The 15,723-nt window shown below is 43.7% G+C and overlaps 1 protein-coding gene across 2 annotated transcripts in view; it reads left to right on the forward strand.

Moving 5' to 3' along the window:
* Positions 1 to 15,723, forward strand: part of hipk2 (homeodomain interacting protein kinase 2) — a gene marked incomplete at both ends in the record, with an annotated part of 53,845 nt that overhangs the window by 28,681 nt on the left and 9,441 nt on the right. For both annotated transcript variants that reach the window (XM_083894381.1, XM_083894382.1), the window contains 5 exons: positions 6,563 to 6,686; positions 7,365 to 7,484; positions 9,371 to 9,457; positions 13,932 to 14,116; positions 14,211 to 14,373. In XM_083894381.1, coding sequence (XP_083750507.1) covers positions 6,563 to 6,686; positions 7,365 to 7,484; positions 9,371 to 9,457; positions 13,932 to 14,116; positions 14,211 to 14,373 — 679 coding nt within the window. The remainder of the gene's footprint in view (positions 1 to 6,562; positions 6,687 to 7,364; positions 7,485 to 9,370; positions 9,458 to 13,931; positions 14,117 to 14,210; positions 14,374 to 15,723) is intronic.

Below are 15,723 nucleotides of genomic sequence, written 5' to 3' on the forward strand. Positions count from 1 at the left end.
TCACAACCTGTCTGTTTTTTTCTTTTTTTTTCTCCCTCGTCCACCATCACCTCAGCCCTCGTTGAAGGAGGTCTGTCCCTTTGACCCCTGAGCCAAGAGATGGGGGTTGTGGCTGTAGAGAGATTGGAGCTGGAAGCCAGTGATACTGCACTGGGCGCAGGTGGAAATGAGATGTGTTACTGATAGGATCAGTTGCACGCTGCAGAATAATATTAACCCCAGGAAAGAGATAATTACCAACCGGGAACGATGAAGCGATGTGTACATGTCTAAATGAACGACTGAGCTGCTCCTTAGCCGCGCTCATTGTTTGGTTTGTGTAGACGATGCTAATGAAAGCTTTTGTAAGCAGAGGGAGAAGAACAAGAGAGGGCGCGAGGAAAACGGATGCTAATCTGCTTCTCCAAAGGTGGAGAAAGTCATCATGGCAGCCAATTTATTGCCAGGGCAGTAAAATAATATGTAACCTCACAGTTAATCTGATACTACGTTATCTATACCACGGCTGTGAACATAGTCTGTATGTAACTACATAAGGTGATGCCATGTGAGAATGTGGCACATAATGTGAGCTAATATTGACCGTGCCATGCTGCGGCAGCAATAAGACTCCCATGTGCCACAGTGACAGCGATGGCTCATTGCCCACTGGATATTCCATTATATAAAATAGCTCAGAGAGGAGCTGGGAATTAAATGTGAGATGGTGAGACTGGTGAGCAGGGGCCAGTCTTGAATGTACAAATGCTGCCTATGTTAGCTCTCAGTTACAGTTTCGTCCATTGCTGAGCTGAACTGTACTTGAGCTCATGTTGAATCAGCGAGAGCATGCAAACAGCTGTCACTAATATTTTACTTAAGTCAGCCATTAAGCATTCGAGTCGGTGAGTTGGTTAATGTTTCGAGTCTTTTCACACGAGAAACCTGCCTTAAATGAAACATTCTCCCCTTTTTTCTTTCATAAACTTTCATTCATTTGCTTCTTTTCCAACCTTAGATCCTCGGGGAGTGTTTTTTTTATACATAAATGGGGACAGTCTCATCAGCGCTTTCACTGGAAAGGGAAAAAGAGAACGAGAGGCCTGTTTTCAGGACCTTGAACACTTGGAATGTCGCTCCTGCTTAGTGAGCGAGACAACTTTTCTCAAGGACGCTGCAAAAAAAACAAAAAAAAAACTTTGCCTTGTCCAGACATCACTGCTCCCCCTTTCCACCCCTCAACCAACTGGAACACCCACGCTCTAAATTTAAACAATCACATGATCACCGCATCCTTTGCTTTGCACGGTGCAACTCCATAATATCAGGTGGAGCAGTTGATGAGGTGCAGTGTAGTGGGGGATGTCACTCCACTCATTGATTTCACAGTCACTGACCACCGTGCTATATATCTGGGAAAGTGTTCCTCTATGGTGCATCCTCAAAGAGGCTGTGGAGGAGCCTTTGAGGAGAATGAATATGTAGATGAATACCCCAGGGGTGGCAGAGAGTCATTCACTGTGCCAACTCATGCCTTTTACATTAGGCGAGGGCAAAGCGTGGGATGGAGAGTGGGGGGGGAATTGGGAGGAGAAGGAGTTGGGAGGATAAGGGGAAAAAGAGAAGGAGATAGAGAGGAGAAAAGTTAATGGCAGGCTCTTTTCTTGTGAAGTGCTTTTTCCTGTTTGCACTGGACAGCTATCTCGCTCCCTAGCCAGAGCTATGTCGTAACAGTGCTTTGAAAATAGCCTAGTATAAGATCTTATTTACCTCCGCAATGCTGCACTTTACTGTGTGTGTGTGTCTCTGTGTGTGTGTGTGTGTGCACACTGAGGGGTTCCAGGGATCCATCAGTCTCCCGTCTGGAGCCAAGCTAAGGGAAGGTCAGCCTGATAGATACATCCTGACATGCACACACACCCACTCTGTCAATTGTGTATGTGTGTGTGTGTGTCTGCTGCATGTGTGTTTATACATGTGTGTGGGAGATGGCAGGGCCAGCCAAGCACAGGCACAGTTGGAACAGAGCAGGGGACGGATGGGTGAGCAGAGAGGGGAGCAGTAGCTTGGCCTCAGTGCCCTAGTTTTAGCAGTTTTCAAAGGAGATTTTGCTGGCAGTGGGGTTGTAAGTTGGGGGGGCGGAGGGTGGAGGTTGAAGCAGGGTGAGGTGTAGGGCTTGGCCGGGCTTGGTAGATGGGGGGGTGCATGAAAGGGGTCTGAGGTGTAAGGGTTAGGCTGGGGTGGCAGAAGAAAGGCTCCATTCATGAGTCGTGCCATCTCTGGCTCCCAAGGGGAGAGCGGGACTCATCAATGACCAGACCAGCTGGGAGGATGTCAGTATGCAGACTCTCTCGCTCTCTCCCTCCCTCTCTCTCCATTTCACCCTCCTTTCTTTTGTCATGGGCCAGTGCTGTCAGAGCCTCCAGGCCCGAACACTGAGGGCCTCTCATGCAGTCGGGTTTCTACTGAAACCCAAAAAAAGCCTTTGGCTAGCCAGCATTGACATCTATGGTGTGCAACAAGAAGCTCACCTCCTACTCCTTTAAGAGGCAGTGTCTGCGGTTGCCATGCCAGCTGGAGAGGAGCTAGGTGCGGTGCAGCTCAAAAGGTGATAAATTGGCAGTGTCTCCAAAATGTTGCATGCTCAGGCGGAGCATCCGAGTACCTTGATTCTGGAGCTCACCAGTTTACAAGAGTGTAGTTTTTCACTCTTTGAGCAACTGAGAGAAAATAAAAACAGCCTTTTCTGTTCTCAGTTTTTTTTTATATATATTAATGCACTTTGGTCAAGCTTTTGTGCTCCTGTAATTTTTTCTGCTCTTGTTTTACTCACAGTTGAATTGAATAATTTATGTTTTATCTGCATTAATTGTCAGTCTCTTGTGCTTTGCTACTTTAGGAAGGAAAGGGGGACAGGAAAGGAGCTAGTGTTTTGAGCTGCACATATGTGTGTGCTGTTTATCACTGCCAATGAAAGGCCTGCATCAGCAGCAGCTGTGGGGCGCTTTGCATGCGATGGAAGCAGTGTGCTGGTAGGGGCACATTTGCATTTGTGGTTTGGTATCATGAGCGTCGATGTTACTCCCTCTTTCTTTCTTCCTTCCTCCCTTCCTTTGCTGTGTCTGTGTCTCTCTCTCTCTTTCACTCTCGGTCTTTCGCTGCACCAGAGGAGCTTTCAGTGAGAGGCAGACATGAGAACACCCGAAAGTGGAGTAGTGGAGCATAACCCAGGAAGGTTCAGGCTGAAATAGATCGGAGCATAACGTTAACACGAGCAAATCTCTCCATCACACACAAGGGCAAAGTCCATGATGCATGCAAAGAAACACTGTACTAAAGATAAACACCCAGTGTTCTAATTTTGCTTTAATGAAAGTGGGTTCAACTGAAGTTGGCTGTTGTAAAATCATCACCATCTTTACATGACACTAGTCTGCATCAACTTCACTTGAGCAGCCGGCCACTGATGGTGGAATTTGTGTGCAAAGAAAAGGGTGAAGGATCCTGTGATGTGTACGTGTGTCCACTGAAAGGGTTTCCTGTAGCTTTCATTTCCACAATGCATTTGGATGGCTGAGAAATGTCCTCGCATGCCGATTCAAAACAAAAACCAGCCTCATGTTGTGAGAACTGCCTCCTCTGTTTGCGGCTCACAATAACTCATACATACATTTTCTTGAAGTCGCATAAGGTTTTTTTTTGTAGATCTCATTGTCATGCAAATTAGGTGGTATATATTTCTGTTTTTGTGTAGGAATGTGTGAATCCTAGACAGCTCGCAGAACTGCAGGGAGGCTATAATATATTGATTTCTTTATAGGGTAAAAAAATAAATATTGCATAAGTAAAACAAACACTATGGTTGTGATGACATTGTCACAGTGCTCCTTTTAGCTGGACTGCATGATCGGTAAGTAAATTCATGGATCAATTTTGACTGAGTGCATACGGTGAAATGACCATGAGGCCACTTCTTATGTCTCTGGACGTGACATTCTGGGTGTGCTTTCACTCTTCTCTGTGTGATTGTATACCTGTGTGTTGTTATTGTTCCCTCTGCCTAACACACTATTAGAGGATCATGCTGACCCTGGTCCTGTTGTCCTTTTCTTTTCCATACCTTCAGTAGACCTCACTGTTCCCTCTGCTATCGCCTCCTAACAGGCTCCTTTATGCTTCTTTGGCAGCAGTGTGATAGACGCCTCGGCTCATTGTGCGTGTAGGTGTCTTTGTATTGGCGATGCCCTAAGATACTGTTGCTAGAGTGTTGTCTTGGTGTCTGTTCTGCTTCTGCCCCTGAGACCCCAATAACCACATTCTGTGACAGGAGCTCTCTCCACTGAGCAAAGTGCTGCTCGCTCTCTCTCTCTCTCTCTCTCTCTCTCTCTCTCTCTCTCTCTCTCTCTCTCTCTCTCTCTCTCTCATTCCCCCCCCCCCCTCTCTCTCTCTCTCTCTCCCTGTCTTCCTCTCATTACAGTCTTTATTTTCCTAATCCTCTGTCCTGTTTGGTATCTTCTGCCTCCGTATGACAACCACAGCTCAGTGATCAATGGATCTCCTGTGCCCTCTTTTGACTTCACCACAAGTCTGCAAGCAAGTGAATAAGTTGGAGTGGGCAGCAGTTTTCGAGATTTGCTCTTAAATATGAATGATGCATGTCCTTTCATCCTCCACAAAGACTGCCAGCTATCTTCAGTCTACTCACTCTTCACCTCTCAGCAGACCATGGCTACGTCCACATTACACAAAAAAATCAGTCTCAAAAATGGACAAGTTTGAAAACTCTTCTGGCTCAGCTTGTATCCATGTATATTCCTCTAGTCCTCTTGCTTCCTCTCTTTCCATCAGGCCTAAAGCCAGGCCGCCTTTGTTTCTATCCCTGTGACCAAAACCATGTCAGAACCCTCTAGGCTTAGGCTGGCGGGGTGTTAGACCAGTTACCATGGCCACAGTAATCAGGATTGTGAACTTGGTTATGAACAAGAAACTTTCCAAGATCAGCCTTAAGCCCCTTTGATCAGAGTGACCTGCTGTTAATGTTAAATTAATTGATAGAGGATTTCAGTTTCATTAATTCCATCAAGACTCAAAGACAAAGTCCTACCTGTTTCACTCAGCAGACATTTTTTGAAGCTTCTGTAAGTGATTAAATGTCAACAGGAATATATTGGGGAGAAAAAAAAAATTCTTCTCTAAAGTGATGACAGCCTGAGAACCTCCTACAAGTGGTTTAGATTGTTCCTGAGCAGTCAGTGTGTTCGTGTTTATTTTAAATCCATCAGAGACTTGAGTTCACAAGAAGTGTGTTAGTCTTTCTGACAGAACATACAGTGTGTGCTGAATGAAATGTGGGAATTGTTTGGAACTGCACTGATGTTCAAATAACTGAAACAACACTTCAAATCATTAGTATTTTATCACGTATACTCACTGAAGTCGTGTGCAACACAGCATTTTGTGTCTATGACTGGTGAAAGTCAAAGTCTGGGAATTAGGCACCGGCGTTATTAACTCAAATGCTCACTAAAAGCCCGGATGAAGCTCATTACATGCTCAAGAGAATATTTATGTTGGTTTTATTTTTCATGGCATAATTGCTTCCACATTGCTTTAAAAGTGAAACAGAGTAAGCACATCTACCTTATACCGTCCCTGTGGTTGAGTACCACGACTGTGGCACAGTGATTGGTGCTCCCTTGTTATCAATAGCCTCTTGTATACAGGAAAAAAAAACTGCTGATTTGCTATTAAAAAAATACCCCCAGATGTGCCAGTTAGTTGCTGTTTACGCCGACCAACAAAGCTGTTGTAAGTCTGCTCCAGTGTGTGATTTCTTTAAATAGTGTAGTGGCGTTTCATACTGTGAACATTTAACAAGAGCAGAACAGCTTCTTTGTCCATTCAACACGGAGACTCTCACTTTCACACAGACATTAATCTGTGACTCCCTTCGTTTCCCTGCTACTGCCCGAACAAACATGTGCTGGTTTTGCTTTTGTATGTGCTGTGGAACTGTAGTTATTTACTGAGAGTTATAAAGTAATAAAGAATGCGATAGTACTAGTATCAGTCAGACTCCGGGTTGGTCAAAATCACTGGAATAGATTTATAAATCCGTCTTATAATGTCATGTAACCAGAGTGTGAGTTAGGGCTGTACATCTTCCACACCGCTGTAATCACATCAGCTGTTAATACTTATTTTAAGAAAAAAGTGTAAATTACTTGTGTGGAAAAACTCAGAATAAAAAGCAGTGGCGGCGGCAGCAGCGTTTAATTGAGTCATGTCGTAGCCTGTTTATTTCTTCCTTTATGGGAGCAGAATATTCATGACACAGTTGGAGATTTATGTTTCCAAAATGGTTGGTTACGGCACCAGCACAGCTGTGCTGCAAACAGCTCCCGTGTTAAAAAATAGGTTAAAACAAGAGAATGTATTGAGCTATAATAACGCTATCCGTATATAATCAAGGTTGTGATTTCAGTATTGCATCAAACTAAAACTACGGTTTGATTTTGTAATGAAAACGAGAAGGCTACGTTTACGATACGTGTCAATGACTGTTTGATGTCTCCGTCCACAGAGCTCCAGAGATCATCCTGGGCCTGCCGTTCTGTGAGGCCATCGACATGTGGTCCCTGGGCTGTGTGATAGCTGAGCTCTTCCTTGGATGGCCCCTCTACCCTGGAGCCTCAGAGTTTGATCAGGTAACAACATTAGTTCCTTCAATCTGCCTCCTGGCTTCAGAGCAACTCACGGTCTATAAGGATGGGGGTTTTATAGCTGCAAATCAATGTTCATCATGTGCACTGATGTTTAAATGTGCTATATGCATTCGTCTTTTCTTGCCATGAGCGTGTGCTGGTGTTTGGGAGGGTGGGACGCTTATCTAATCCCCCTGACAACTCCTTATGATTTTTGTACAGCCCTCGCTGTTTATCTGAGCAGATGCCACAGAGCCACTTGTCCAATTAGCGCAGCCTCGGTGCTCCAGAGCAAGACATTGCCGTGTTCCCTTCTCCCTATCAGTCAGACGAGGCTCAGTGGGAAAACCTTAAGCAAGTTGTGCCCCATCACTGAGCAAGCCTTCCTGATTTGTCTTTTTTTTTTTCACAGGCTTTAAAACTTAGCAAAGTGTCTAATTTGCAAGTCTCAAATCAATCTTAGACTCTGGAGCTCTTGGGGTCATGTTTGGGCGCTGTGCATATTTCAGCCAGATAAGTTTGGATTAGTTGGATTTTCAAACTGCCAGAAGAACATCTGTCCTGAAGTTTTAGCCTTTCTTTATGACAGGATAGATTCACATTGCTCTATAATTAACACGCAACGCGATGATTTAATCATGCATGTGGCGTAATTGCATTTTCTCGTCGTTTGTCTTGCAGATCCGGTACATCTCACAGACCCAGGGTCTGCCTGCGGAGTATCTGTTGAGTGCAGGGACAAAGACCACCAGGTTCTTCAACAGAGACCCGGACTCCACCTATCCTCTCTGGAGACTTAAGGTGCAGCTGCAGTGCTACAGATGCATCCACATAATATACACACACACTCACAAACACTCCCAGCTGGAAGCAACAAGAACATCCTTCTTGGACAAGGTCATATTTCATGAGGAAAAACCTTGATATTCCACAAACTCTGGTTACACTATTTGAGCTTCTGATTTATGGCTGCTATAAACAAAGTCAGAGGATAATCAGAGCACAAATGCATCTGTGCAAAAAGGATTTGGCAAATGGAAACCCGGCCTGGTGAATCCAGCTCTCTAACCCTCTTCCACTGTCCCTTTTATGTAGGTCACCCGACGAGGAGGTCCACGCCTGCCTATTTAAACCTGATTTGCTTGAACTTTGTTTGTCTCGCCACAAATTTGCACCAGGAGTTCTCAACTGTATCACATTACAAAGACTGATTTACCTCAGTACGTGGTTTTGTACCACGTCAGCTCTGCCTTGTGCCTGCTTGACAGAGTGCGTATCTTATGACTCACATTGACAACAACTGATAGTGAGGGTGATTGGCCTTTTAATGAAGACATATAGGAACAAAGAGTGCATAGTGAACATTCCAGTCCAAGTCAGCTGCCCACACACTTTTAGAAGTAAACCTTTTTACTTCATGTGCTTCCTCAAATGTACGGATTTCACATTTTGTACGTGAAACACGACGATAGATGATGATGTTTACGTACTCACGAGGCCATTTAAGAACATATTGTGAGTGATTACAGCGGCATTGTTAGACATACAGAGATAGATTGTTGGTCCGAGTGGAGAAACGCATTTATTTATATTTACAGCCTATTTGGTCTTTAATTCAGGCTGTTAATAACGCAGAGCTGCTGCAGGAACTGCTCACGGATTTGGAGCAGTGAGCTTGTTTCAGCTGGTGAGTGAACCACGGCAGGTTCCTGGTTCAATGTACAGTCACGGTCAGTTAATCTTTACATTTAATGTTGCCTGTGATTCAATAACGGTTTAACTTCCCTACCATCTGCTAACTGTCGCTGTGCGTACAAATACTGTACGTTCACATGTGCTTTATTCTGCATTATTATAACAGTAATTCAATTCATTTTATAACTGTAACCGTAGTTTTTAATTTATTACATTTTATTACAATTATGTATTGAACAAATAGATAGAAGACTTCCATATCTGCTTAGTGGGGGTTTAGAGGGATGATTCTGCTGAATTAAAATTGAAAAATACTGTCTGATAATGACTTATGATGTGGCAATAAAACCAGTCTCAGTAAAAAAAAAAAAAATCATAATATCAAATTACAAGTGTCACACAATAGTGAGCACCAAACATATATACACTCACTCAGCCTTAATTATTAGGCCGCACTCACCGCAGCAGTTCATCATGGACTCCAGATCTGACCACCTTTTCTTCCTCTCTGAAGAGTGATTGCTCAGCATCAGATTGACTTCTACCATGTGTTTCCATGTACTAGCAGCTGTATTGCTTTGCTGACTGTAATTAAAAAACATTTGTGTTAAGTCAGGAGGTTTCTGTTGTCAGCACAGATGAGTCTCTTGTATGTTTTCAATTAATTCATTCACATTGTTTCACTTTTTTTTTTTTACATTAAAATCCATTCGTGGCCATGGGAAGTGGTGTGGTGCGTGCATACGTGCTGCGCGGTGTGTACATCTGGGTTTCTCATGTGATATAGTGTGAGTCTCCACATGCAGTCTCCCCAGTCTTGCCTGGCTGTTAGATCAGTGTTTGTGCTCTACCCCAGGGTTGCTCAGAGGGCAAGCCGAGTCCTGCTGCACATCAACAACAAGAGGCTATAATGAGCCAAATGTAAATAGTGTGTTTCCAGAGGGGAAGTGTGATGGGATTCGAGATGAACATCTGCTTCTTGTCTCCCACAGACTCCAGAGGACCATGAGGGTGAAACGGGGATCAAGTCCAAGGAGGCTCGCAAGTACATCTTTAACTGCTTGGATGATATGGCGCAGGTACGGGGGGTTTTAGTATCACAAAGTATGACTCTTCCCCTTCCTGCAAATAACACATTAGATGTTTTTGTTTTCTCTTGTTTCTCTTCAATCACATCGCTTATTTGAAGCCTCCGCCCTGCGAGACTGTTCTAATCCCTGTCCAGTTTGATCCATCACACTCAGAGAATTATCTATCAAATATTTGAAGCTGTTTTAAAATATTCATCCTTGTGAGGCTTGAGCTCCAGATGCGATGCAGCTCTGCTGCTGCTGCGCTGAATTCTGCAGAGTGAAATGAACGCAGCTGTTCACTGTGAGCCCTCAGTCCTGCCTCTGCTCTTCATTTTAACTCAACCACTGTCTAATAAGTTACAGACAGACATTTGAGCTGAACATGTGGTGAGCCTGGTTAACTCGTTTGATAAGTATAATTTGCTTTTTTTTACTTAAGCTGGAGTGAGTGTTGTGGCGACGTCTTCGCTTTGTACATCTGTTGTTCATGTACACACAAATAGAGGGCGAGGGTCTGCCTTTTTCTTTTTGCACACACACACACACACACACACACACACATCCTAGGTCACCACCAGTTTTTTTCCCCTCATGCATACTGTGTGTGCATGACTCAGCTGGTTTGCTCTTCTCTCCCTCTAAGCCCTGCATGTCACCTCAGGAAGTGACTTATATAGCAGGATAATATATAGAGAAGCACTGTCCCTGAACTCTAATGTTAATGTCACTTTCTTTTTTTTTTTCCTGTGACTCAGAGTGAATTCATCTCTCCACGATGGGAAAGTTCACATGTAGCCATGACATTTTGATAGGACGTGTCTGACAGTGAGATAATAGTGAGTTGTTGTTTTGTTCACCCTCACTTGGCCAAATACTGGTTCTGCTGGCAGATATTGCAGTGGTGATGGAAAATTACAATGTTTTTCCCAGGTCCCGTCAGATATCTGACAGAACTCTGTTGTCATCACGCTCCGCGGTCCTGCCTCTGAGCCAAGAGATAAGCATTAAGCAGGATAATTATTTCTTTTGGAATATGGTCATCTTAGCACAAAACCAGCAGCAGCAGCAGCTTCTGGAAAGTGTCCAAATTGATACGCAACACATGGAACTAACTAGGTGATGGAGACAATTATGGTTGTCCAGTAGTGCCCAGGGCCGCTGTCATGCCTGTCTGGAATAACATGCTGTTGGCTGGTAGAAGATAATATCACTCCCTGATGGTTAACACACACACACACACACATACACATAAAACAGGGAGAGAGTTTAATGAAACCAACCTACACTGCTGTGATATCCCCTGGGTCATCTCTCTGTCTCTTACGCTTCAAGCTCTGTGTCCCATCCTCCTGCTGCCAGACTCCGATTACTCCAAAAACACAGAGGAAACACAGCAGAGCGGCACAAGCTTAATGTGGGAGAAAACTGCCTAGTTTGCCCTCATCTCACTATCCTGACCATATAAACAAGTCAGCCTTGTGGACATCTGTCTCCGCTTGTATAATGGATGATATAGCTGAAGGCCCTGCAAGACAGAGGGGGCTGGGTGCCAGAGAGAGATAATGAACCTCCTTTCAGTCGTGGGAAATGTTGGGAGGCTTTGGTCACAAGTATGTCTCATATGAGTAAATCAGAGACCAACTTAGAGCAAATTCAAGACCCGACTTGGATGGAAGGAAGTCCGGAACTGCTCGAAAATCACTTTTATCTCTGCTGATAGGAGTGAAACTGCGTTAGGAGGAGCAGCATGGTCTTCGCCTCATCTTTCTCTTATCACATGCACTCACAGTGAAACAGTCGTCCTTTCTTCTACTTCGTTTTCCTTCCCCTGGGAAATAAAGTTTGCGGGTGAATCTGCACACGTTGCAATGCTTTGCAGGAGCCGTGCATGCATCACGCACGCTTATAGCGACACATCTCCTGAGGTGTAGCCCCGATCTGTAACCCACTGCTGGACATGTCCACTGTCCACCGGCCTTAACACCGTAGCAGCGTGTCAGTGCTTCTAAAATAGCACAGATGTGGCTCCGTAAACAGTCAGTGACACGTGAGACATGCAAGGTTGATGTTAGTTGAAGCCCCAGTGATTTCTATGGACTAGTTTTAATCAAGGTTAGCAAAACAAACACTTTTTTATTATTATTATTATTAGATTTATAGGCGCATGAAACTCTTTTTAAAAAAGTACTGTACGCGAATTTCTGTATTTCATTTCCTGCATTACCACAACACCTCCTTCCTGACGTTTTTAAGTCATATTGCAAAAGTCTTGCACATTCTTCGCACAAATTGAAAAAACAAAATATTACTGTTTAGTTATTTAGCAAACCGCTTAATTATCACCTGTTTTGGTAGCGATATGCATGTTTTGCTAATAAAACTGATGCTTTCAGTAATGAAAACGAGAAACATGAATATTTCCTCTCTATTAAATCCAGATACTTAAATGAAACGTTCTCCTTCTATTCAGACTTCTTATTGTCCAGCGTGATTACTGTGATGCGCCTCAGTCAACTTTCTGTGCATGGGGCCACCAAACTGTGTGCATTTCCCAAAGTCATCTCCTCCACTAGCAGAGGACAATGTGATTATTTCTCACCTCATTCTGCAGATTATTTCTTTATCACGACCAGCGGAGATGGCAAGCACAGAGGAATGGTTACAGAGTCTGAATAACCTGCACAGAGAAAGAGAATTTAATCAGATTTGTGGTGTTGACTGGCAGCACATCTGATAGCACCTGGAGCAGGCCTACAGATAAGCGCTGCGTCCTTATGAAAAACAGACCTGCTGCCTCTGCATGGCAGCCACAATAAACAAGGCTGTCTGTTTGTTGCCACTGTCCCTGTCTCTGTCCTTGCACTAACCGGTGATCTGCTTGTTTGTTTAAATTTACCTTGTCCTGTTTCCCTCACTTCCTTCATTTTTTTTTCCACGGCACCTGACAAACATATAAATGTAAACCCAGACTTTAAATTGATTCCTGCAAATTCTGTACACTTGCATTAAAAGGTACAGGGTGTAACATTTATCAACATTTATTGGTGAAGTTGCATGTCACAGTGTCTAGTGTGTGTTGGAGAGCCTTCGTATTTTTCAGTTATCGAAACTCAAAACATGTTAAAGGTCCCATATTATACTGAATCAACTTTTTAATCATTTAAATCCTTATATTTGGGACTCTGGAGGCCCTATCAGTCGCCAAAGAGTGAAAAAAGATGACTCACTGATGTTTTTGTGGTCCTCCTCAGTCTAAGTACAGGAGATAAAACAAGTGATGTTGACTTCATCACTCACTGAGACGTCACAATGCGCTAAATTTCTGGAATTGTTGTCTCACGGAGCTCTGCTTTGTCTGTAAAACACGCGAGAGTGCTGGCGAGGTCAACAGTATCCGAAAAATGGAAGTCCGTGAAAAGTTCTATTGTTGGCTCCACAGTGCAGCACAGAGTTCTACACAAACTTCCAACCTCAGAGGATTTATCTGTCCAGTGGATACATGTTATATATGACAGCAATGTGTCTGCTAGAGCCTGCAAATGATCACTTTTCCAAATGCTAACTGCTGTTAGCTCACAGTAGCCTCTGTGGCTGATGTCATTTCCTGTCCCTTAAGTTTTTTGTTTTTTTTAAAGAGACACTACTAAACAGAGTGTTCTGAACAGGGCTGTTTTGTCAGGGTGATTGAACTGCTGTGGTGCTTCATCCTTATGGTATTTTGACCAAAGCATGTCACAGACATGTTCATTATGACACCAGGGAACTAGGTTAACTTGGAGAAATAGGGTTTAATATGAGTCCTTTAAGTACATTGTGGCCTACTGTAAAAACACCGTGGTCCAAATCAGCTGACCCAGCTCCTGATATAAATATAAAAGGCTTCTTCTGGGGTAATGAAAAACAACATTTCATACCACGATTGCACATTTATAAAAGAAATGAAGTATGAATATTTTATCTTCAATATTTGCCAAATGAGAATAATTCCACCAATTTAAAACACTGTATTTGCTGCATCTCCTACTAAACCTTAGATTAAAAAAAAAGAGAGAGCACCCTCAGAACATATTTAGGTTAAGTTGTCTCATGTTAGCTTGGGTTTGGTCGTGTGAAAGAGTTCTTTTAAGACGAGCGAACGCAACATTTATTGGGTTCATGTTTTCTGTTTGTTTTAACATCTTGGGAAAAGATACAAATCTTAGTGAAGGCGCCAGGAGGTTTTTCAAGCGTGCTATGAATACCAGTGCAAATGTTTGTAATGTCACTAAGGTGCAAGGTTATCACTGCACTCTGTGACACACACACACACACACACACTGACACCCTAACTGATGAAGCCTTGTGAGTATTAATAGGTCTCTATGGGAGTGAACTGCGGGAAAGATTTTTTTCCCTGTCGTCTGTACAAACATGGGATACCTTGAATTGTCAATCAGCCATTTCAAATCCTCTGTTTGTGTGTTTGTTTCATGCAACACAGGTGAACATGACATCAGATCTGGAGGGGAGTGAAATGCTGGCAGAGAAAGCGGACAGGCGAGAGTTTATCGACTTGTTAACGAAGATGCTGACCATCGACGCAGACAAGAGGATCACCCCCATCGAAACCCTCAACCACCCCTTTGTCACCATGTCTCATCTCCTCGATTTCCCACACAGCACACAGTAAGCGCTCGGCACACGCCTCCGTTGTTTATGTTTCCGCGGTCGTCATTTACAGTCGCCGGTCATGAGACTCTCCCTCACTTTCTCCGTGCAGTGTGAAGTCATGCTTCCAAAACATGGAGATCTGCAAGCGCCGCGTCAACATGTACGACACCGTCAACCAGAGCAAGACGCCCTTTATCACCCACGTGGCCCCCAGCACCTCCACCAACCTCACCATGACCTTCAACAACCAGCTGAACACTGTGCACAGCCAGGTACAACTAAAAAAGGCAAAATACTCATCATGAACTCCATATATGTTAATGGTTTGTGGTAATTCTAGCATAATGATACAGACCGTGATGTTAATGCACACACAGATAATAACTTCAAAACAATACCATTCTGGATGTCAGAATGGATAATTATAGCTGAGTACAACCAAAACAATAATAATGCTATATTTGCTGACAGACAGTCCAGCATTGTCTTAATCAAAAGCATCCAAATGTCAGTGGTTCAACGTCTGAGCAGCCTTTGAGCAGCCGTTTGTCCTTTTGTTTTATGTTTTCCATCCGTTCCTCCCCGTCTGTCTGCACGTTTCCATGCTTGCAGGCCTGTCTCCCTGCCTTGGTGCATGTAGTTTATATCTGTCTGCCTGCGTTTCTGTCTGTGCCTCAGGTCCTGTGGGATTGTCACAAAGTGCTGATTACACACATGACAAGCCCGACTTCCTGCTTGCCTTGCATTCTGCAGCTTTCAGTCCTTAAGAATCCCTTTACCAGGCTTCCTCTCTTTTCCCTTCCTCTGCCTCTTGTCCTCTCCTGTCTTGTTTTTTTCTCTCTCTCTCTCTTTCCTCCCGTGTCTATGGGTTGAGCCTGTGGTGCCTTTTCCTCCCTCATTCACGAACAGCCTCTGTGAATCGAAAGTGCTGACTTTTGGTTATTGCTGGAATCACTGAGCATCAGGTTGCTAAGATTACACTGAGCTCCAACTCTCTGCTATTCTGTCCTTCCTATTTTCGCTTTTATTTTTATCGTCAACTATATCGAGCCGGCTCACACCGTAAGCGTGTGACAAAACTCCCGTCTTGCTGTGATTTAAATGAATTAGCATTCTGTCGGCTGCACCTGACTCTCAGGGCATATAGACAGGCTTTAGATAGTGATTTATTCTGCGTGATCCACTTGCGTGCATGGCTGGGATGCATCTTTGGCTTGTATTTTGCTGCTCCTGTGCTTGTTTATGACGAATGCCACAGTGCCATATTGATTATGCTTCCTCCCCCATGGAGTTCATTGAACACGCTAAAGAGAGCAAATGAAAAATGAAAGCGATGTCTTCGTATTTCCCTCCAACCCGTGTACACTTAATGAAAGGGCTAAAATTAGACGGCGTCTCACGAAGCGAGATGAGCAAACTGTTTCTCTTAAATGCATTTGTTTTTTTTAGAACAGACTTAGTATTCCACATGTCTGCTTAATGGCTAAGTCCGAGTTACCTAAGCTTACATGATTATAGAATGACTGCTGGCTGTGAAATATTACTGCTGTCACATGTATTGATTCAGAGCAAAGGTGTAGTGAGACTCTGACATCACATTTTGCTGCAGCTCATTATATGTT

Source organism: Microchirus variegatus (genome assembly GCF_963457635.1).
Source record: "Microchirus variegatus genome assembly, chromosome: 8".
NCBI classification, from domain to species: Eukaryota; Metazoa; Chordata; class Actinopteri; order Pleuronectiformes; family Soleidae; genus Microchirus; species Microchirus variegatus.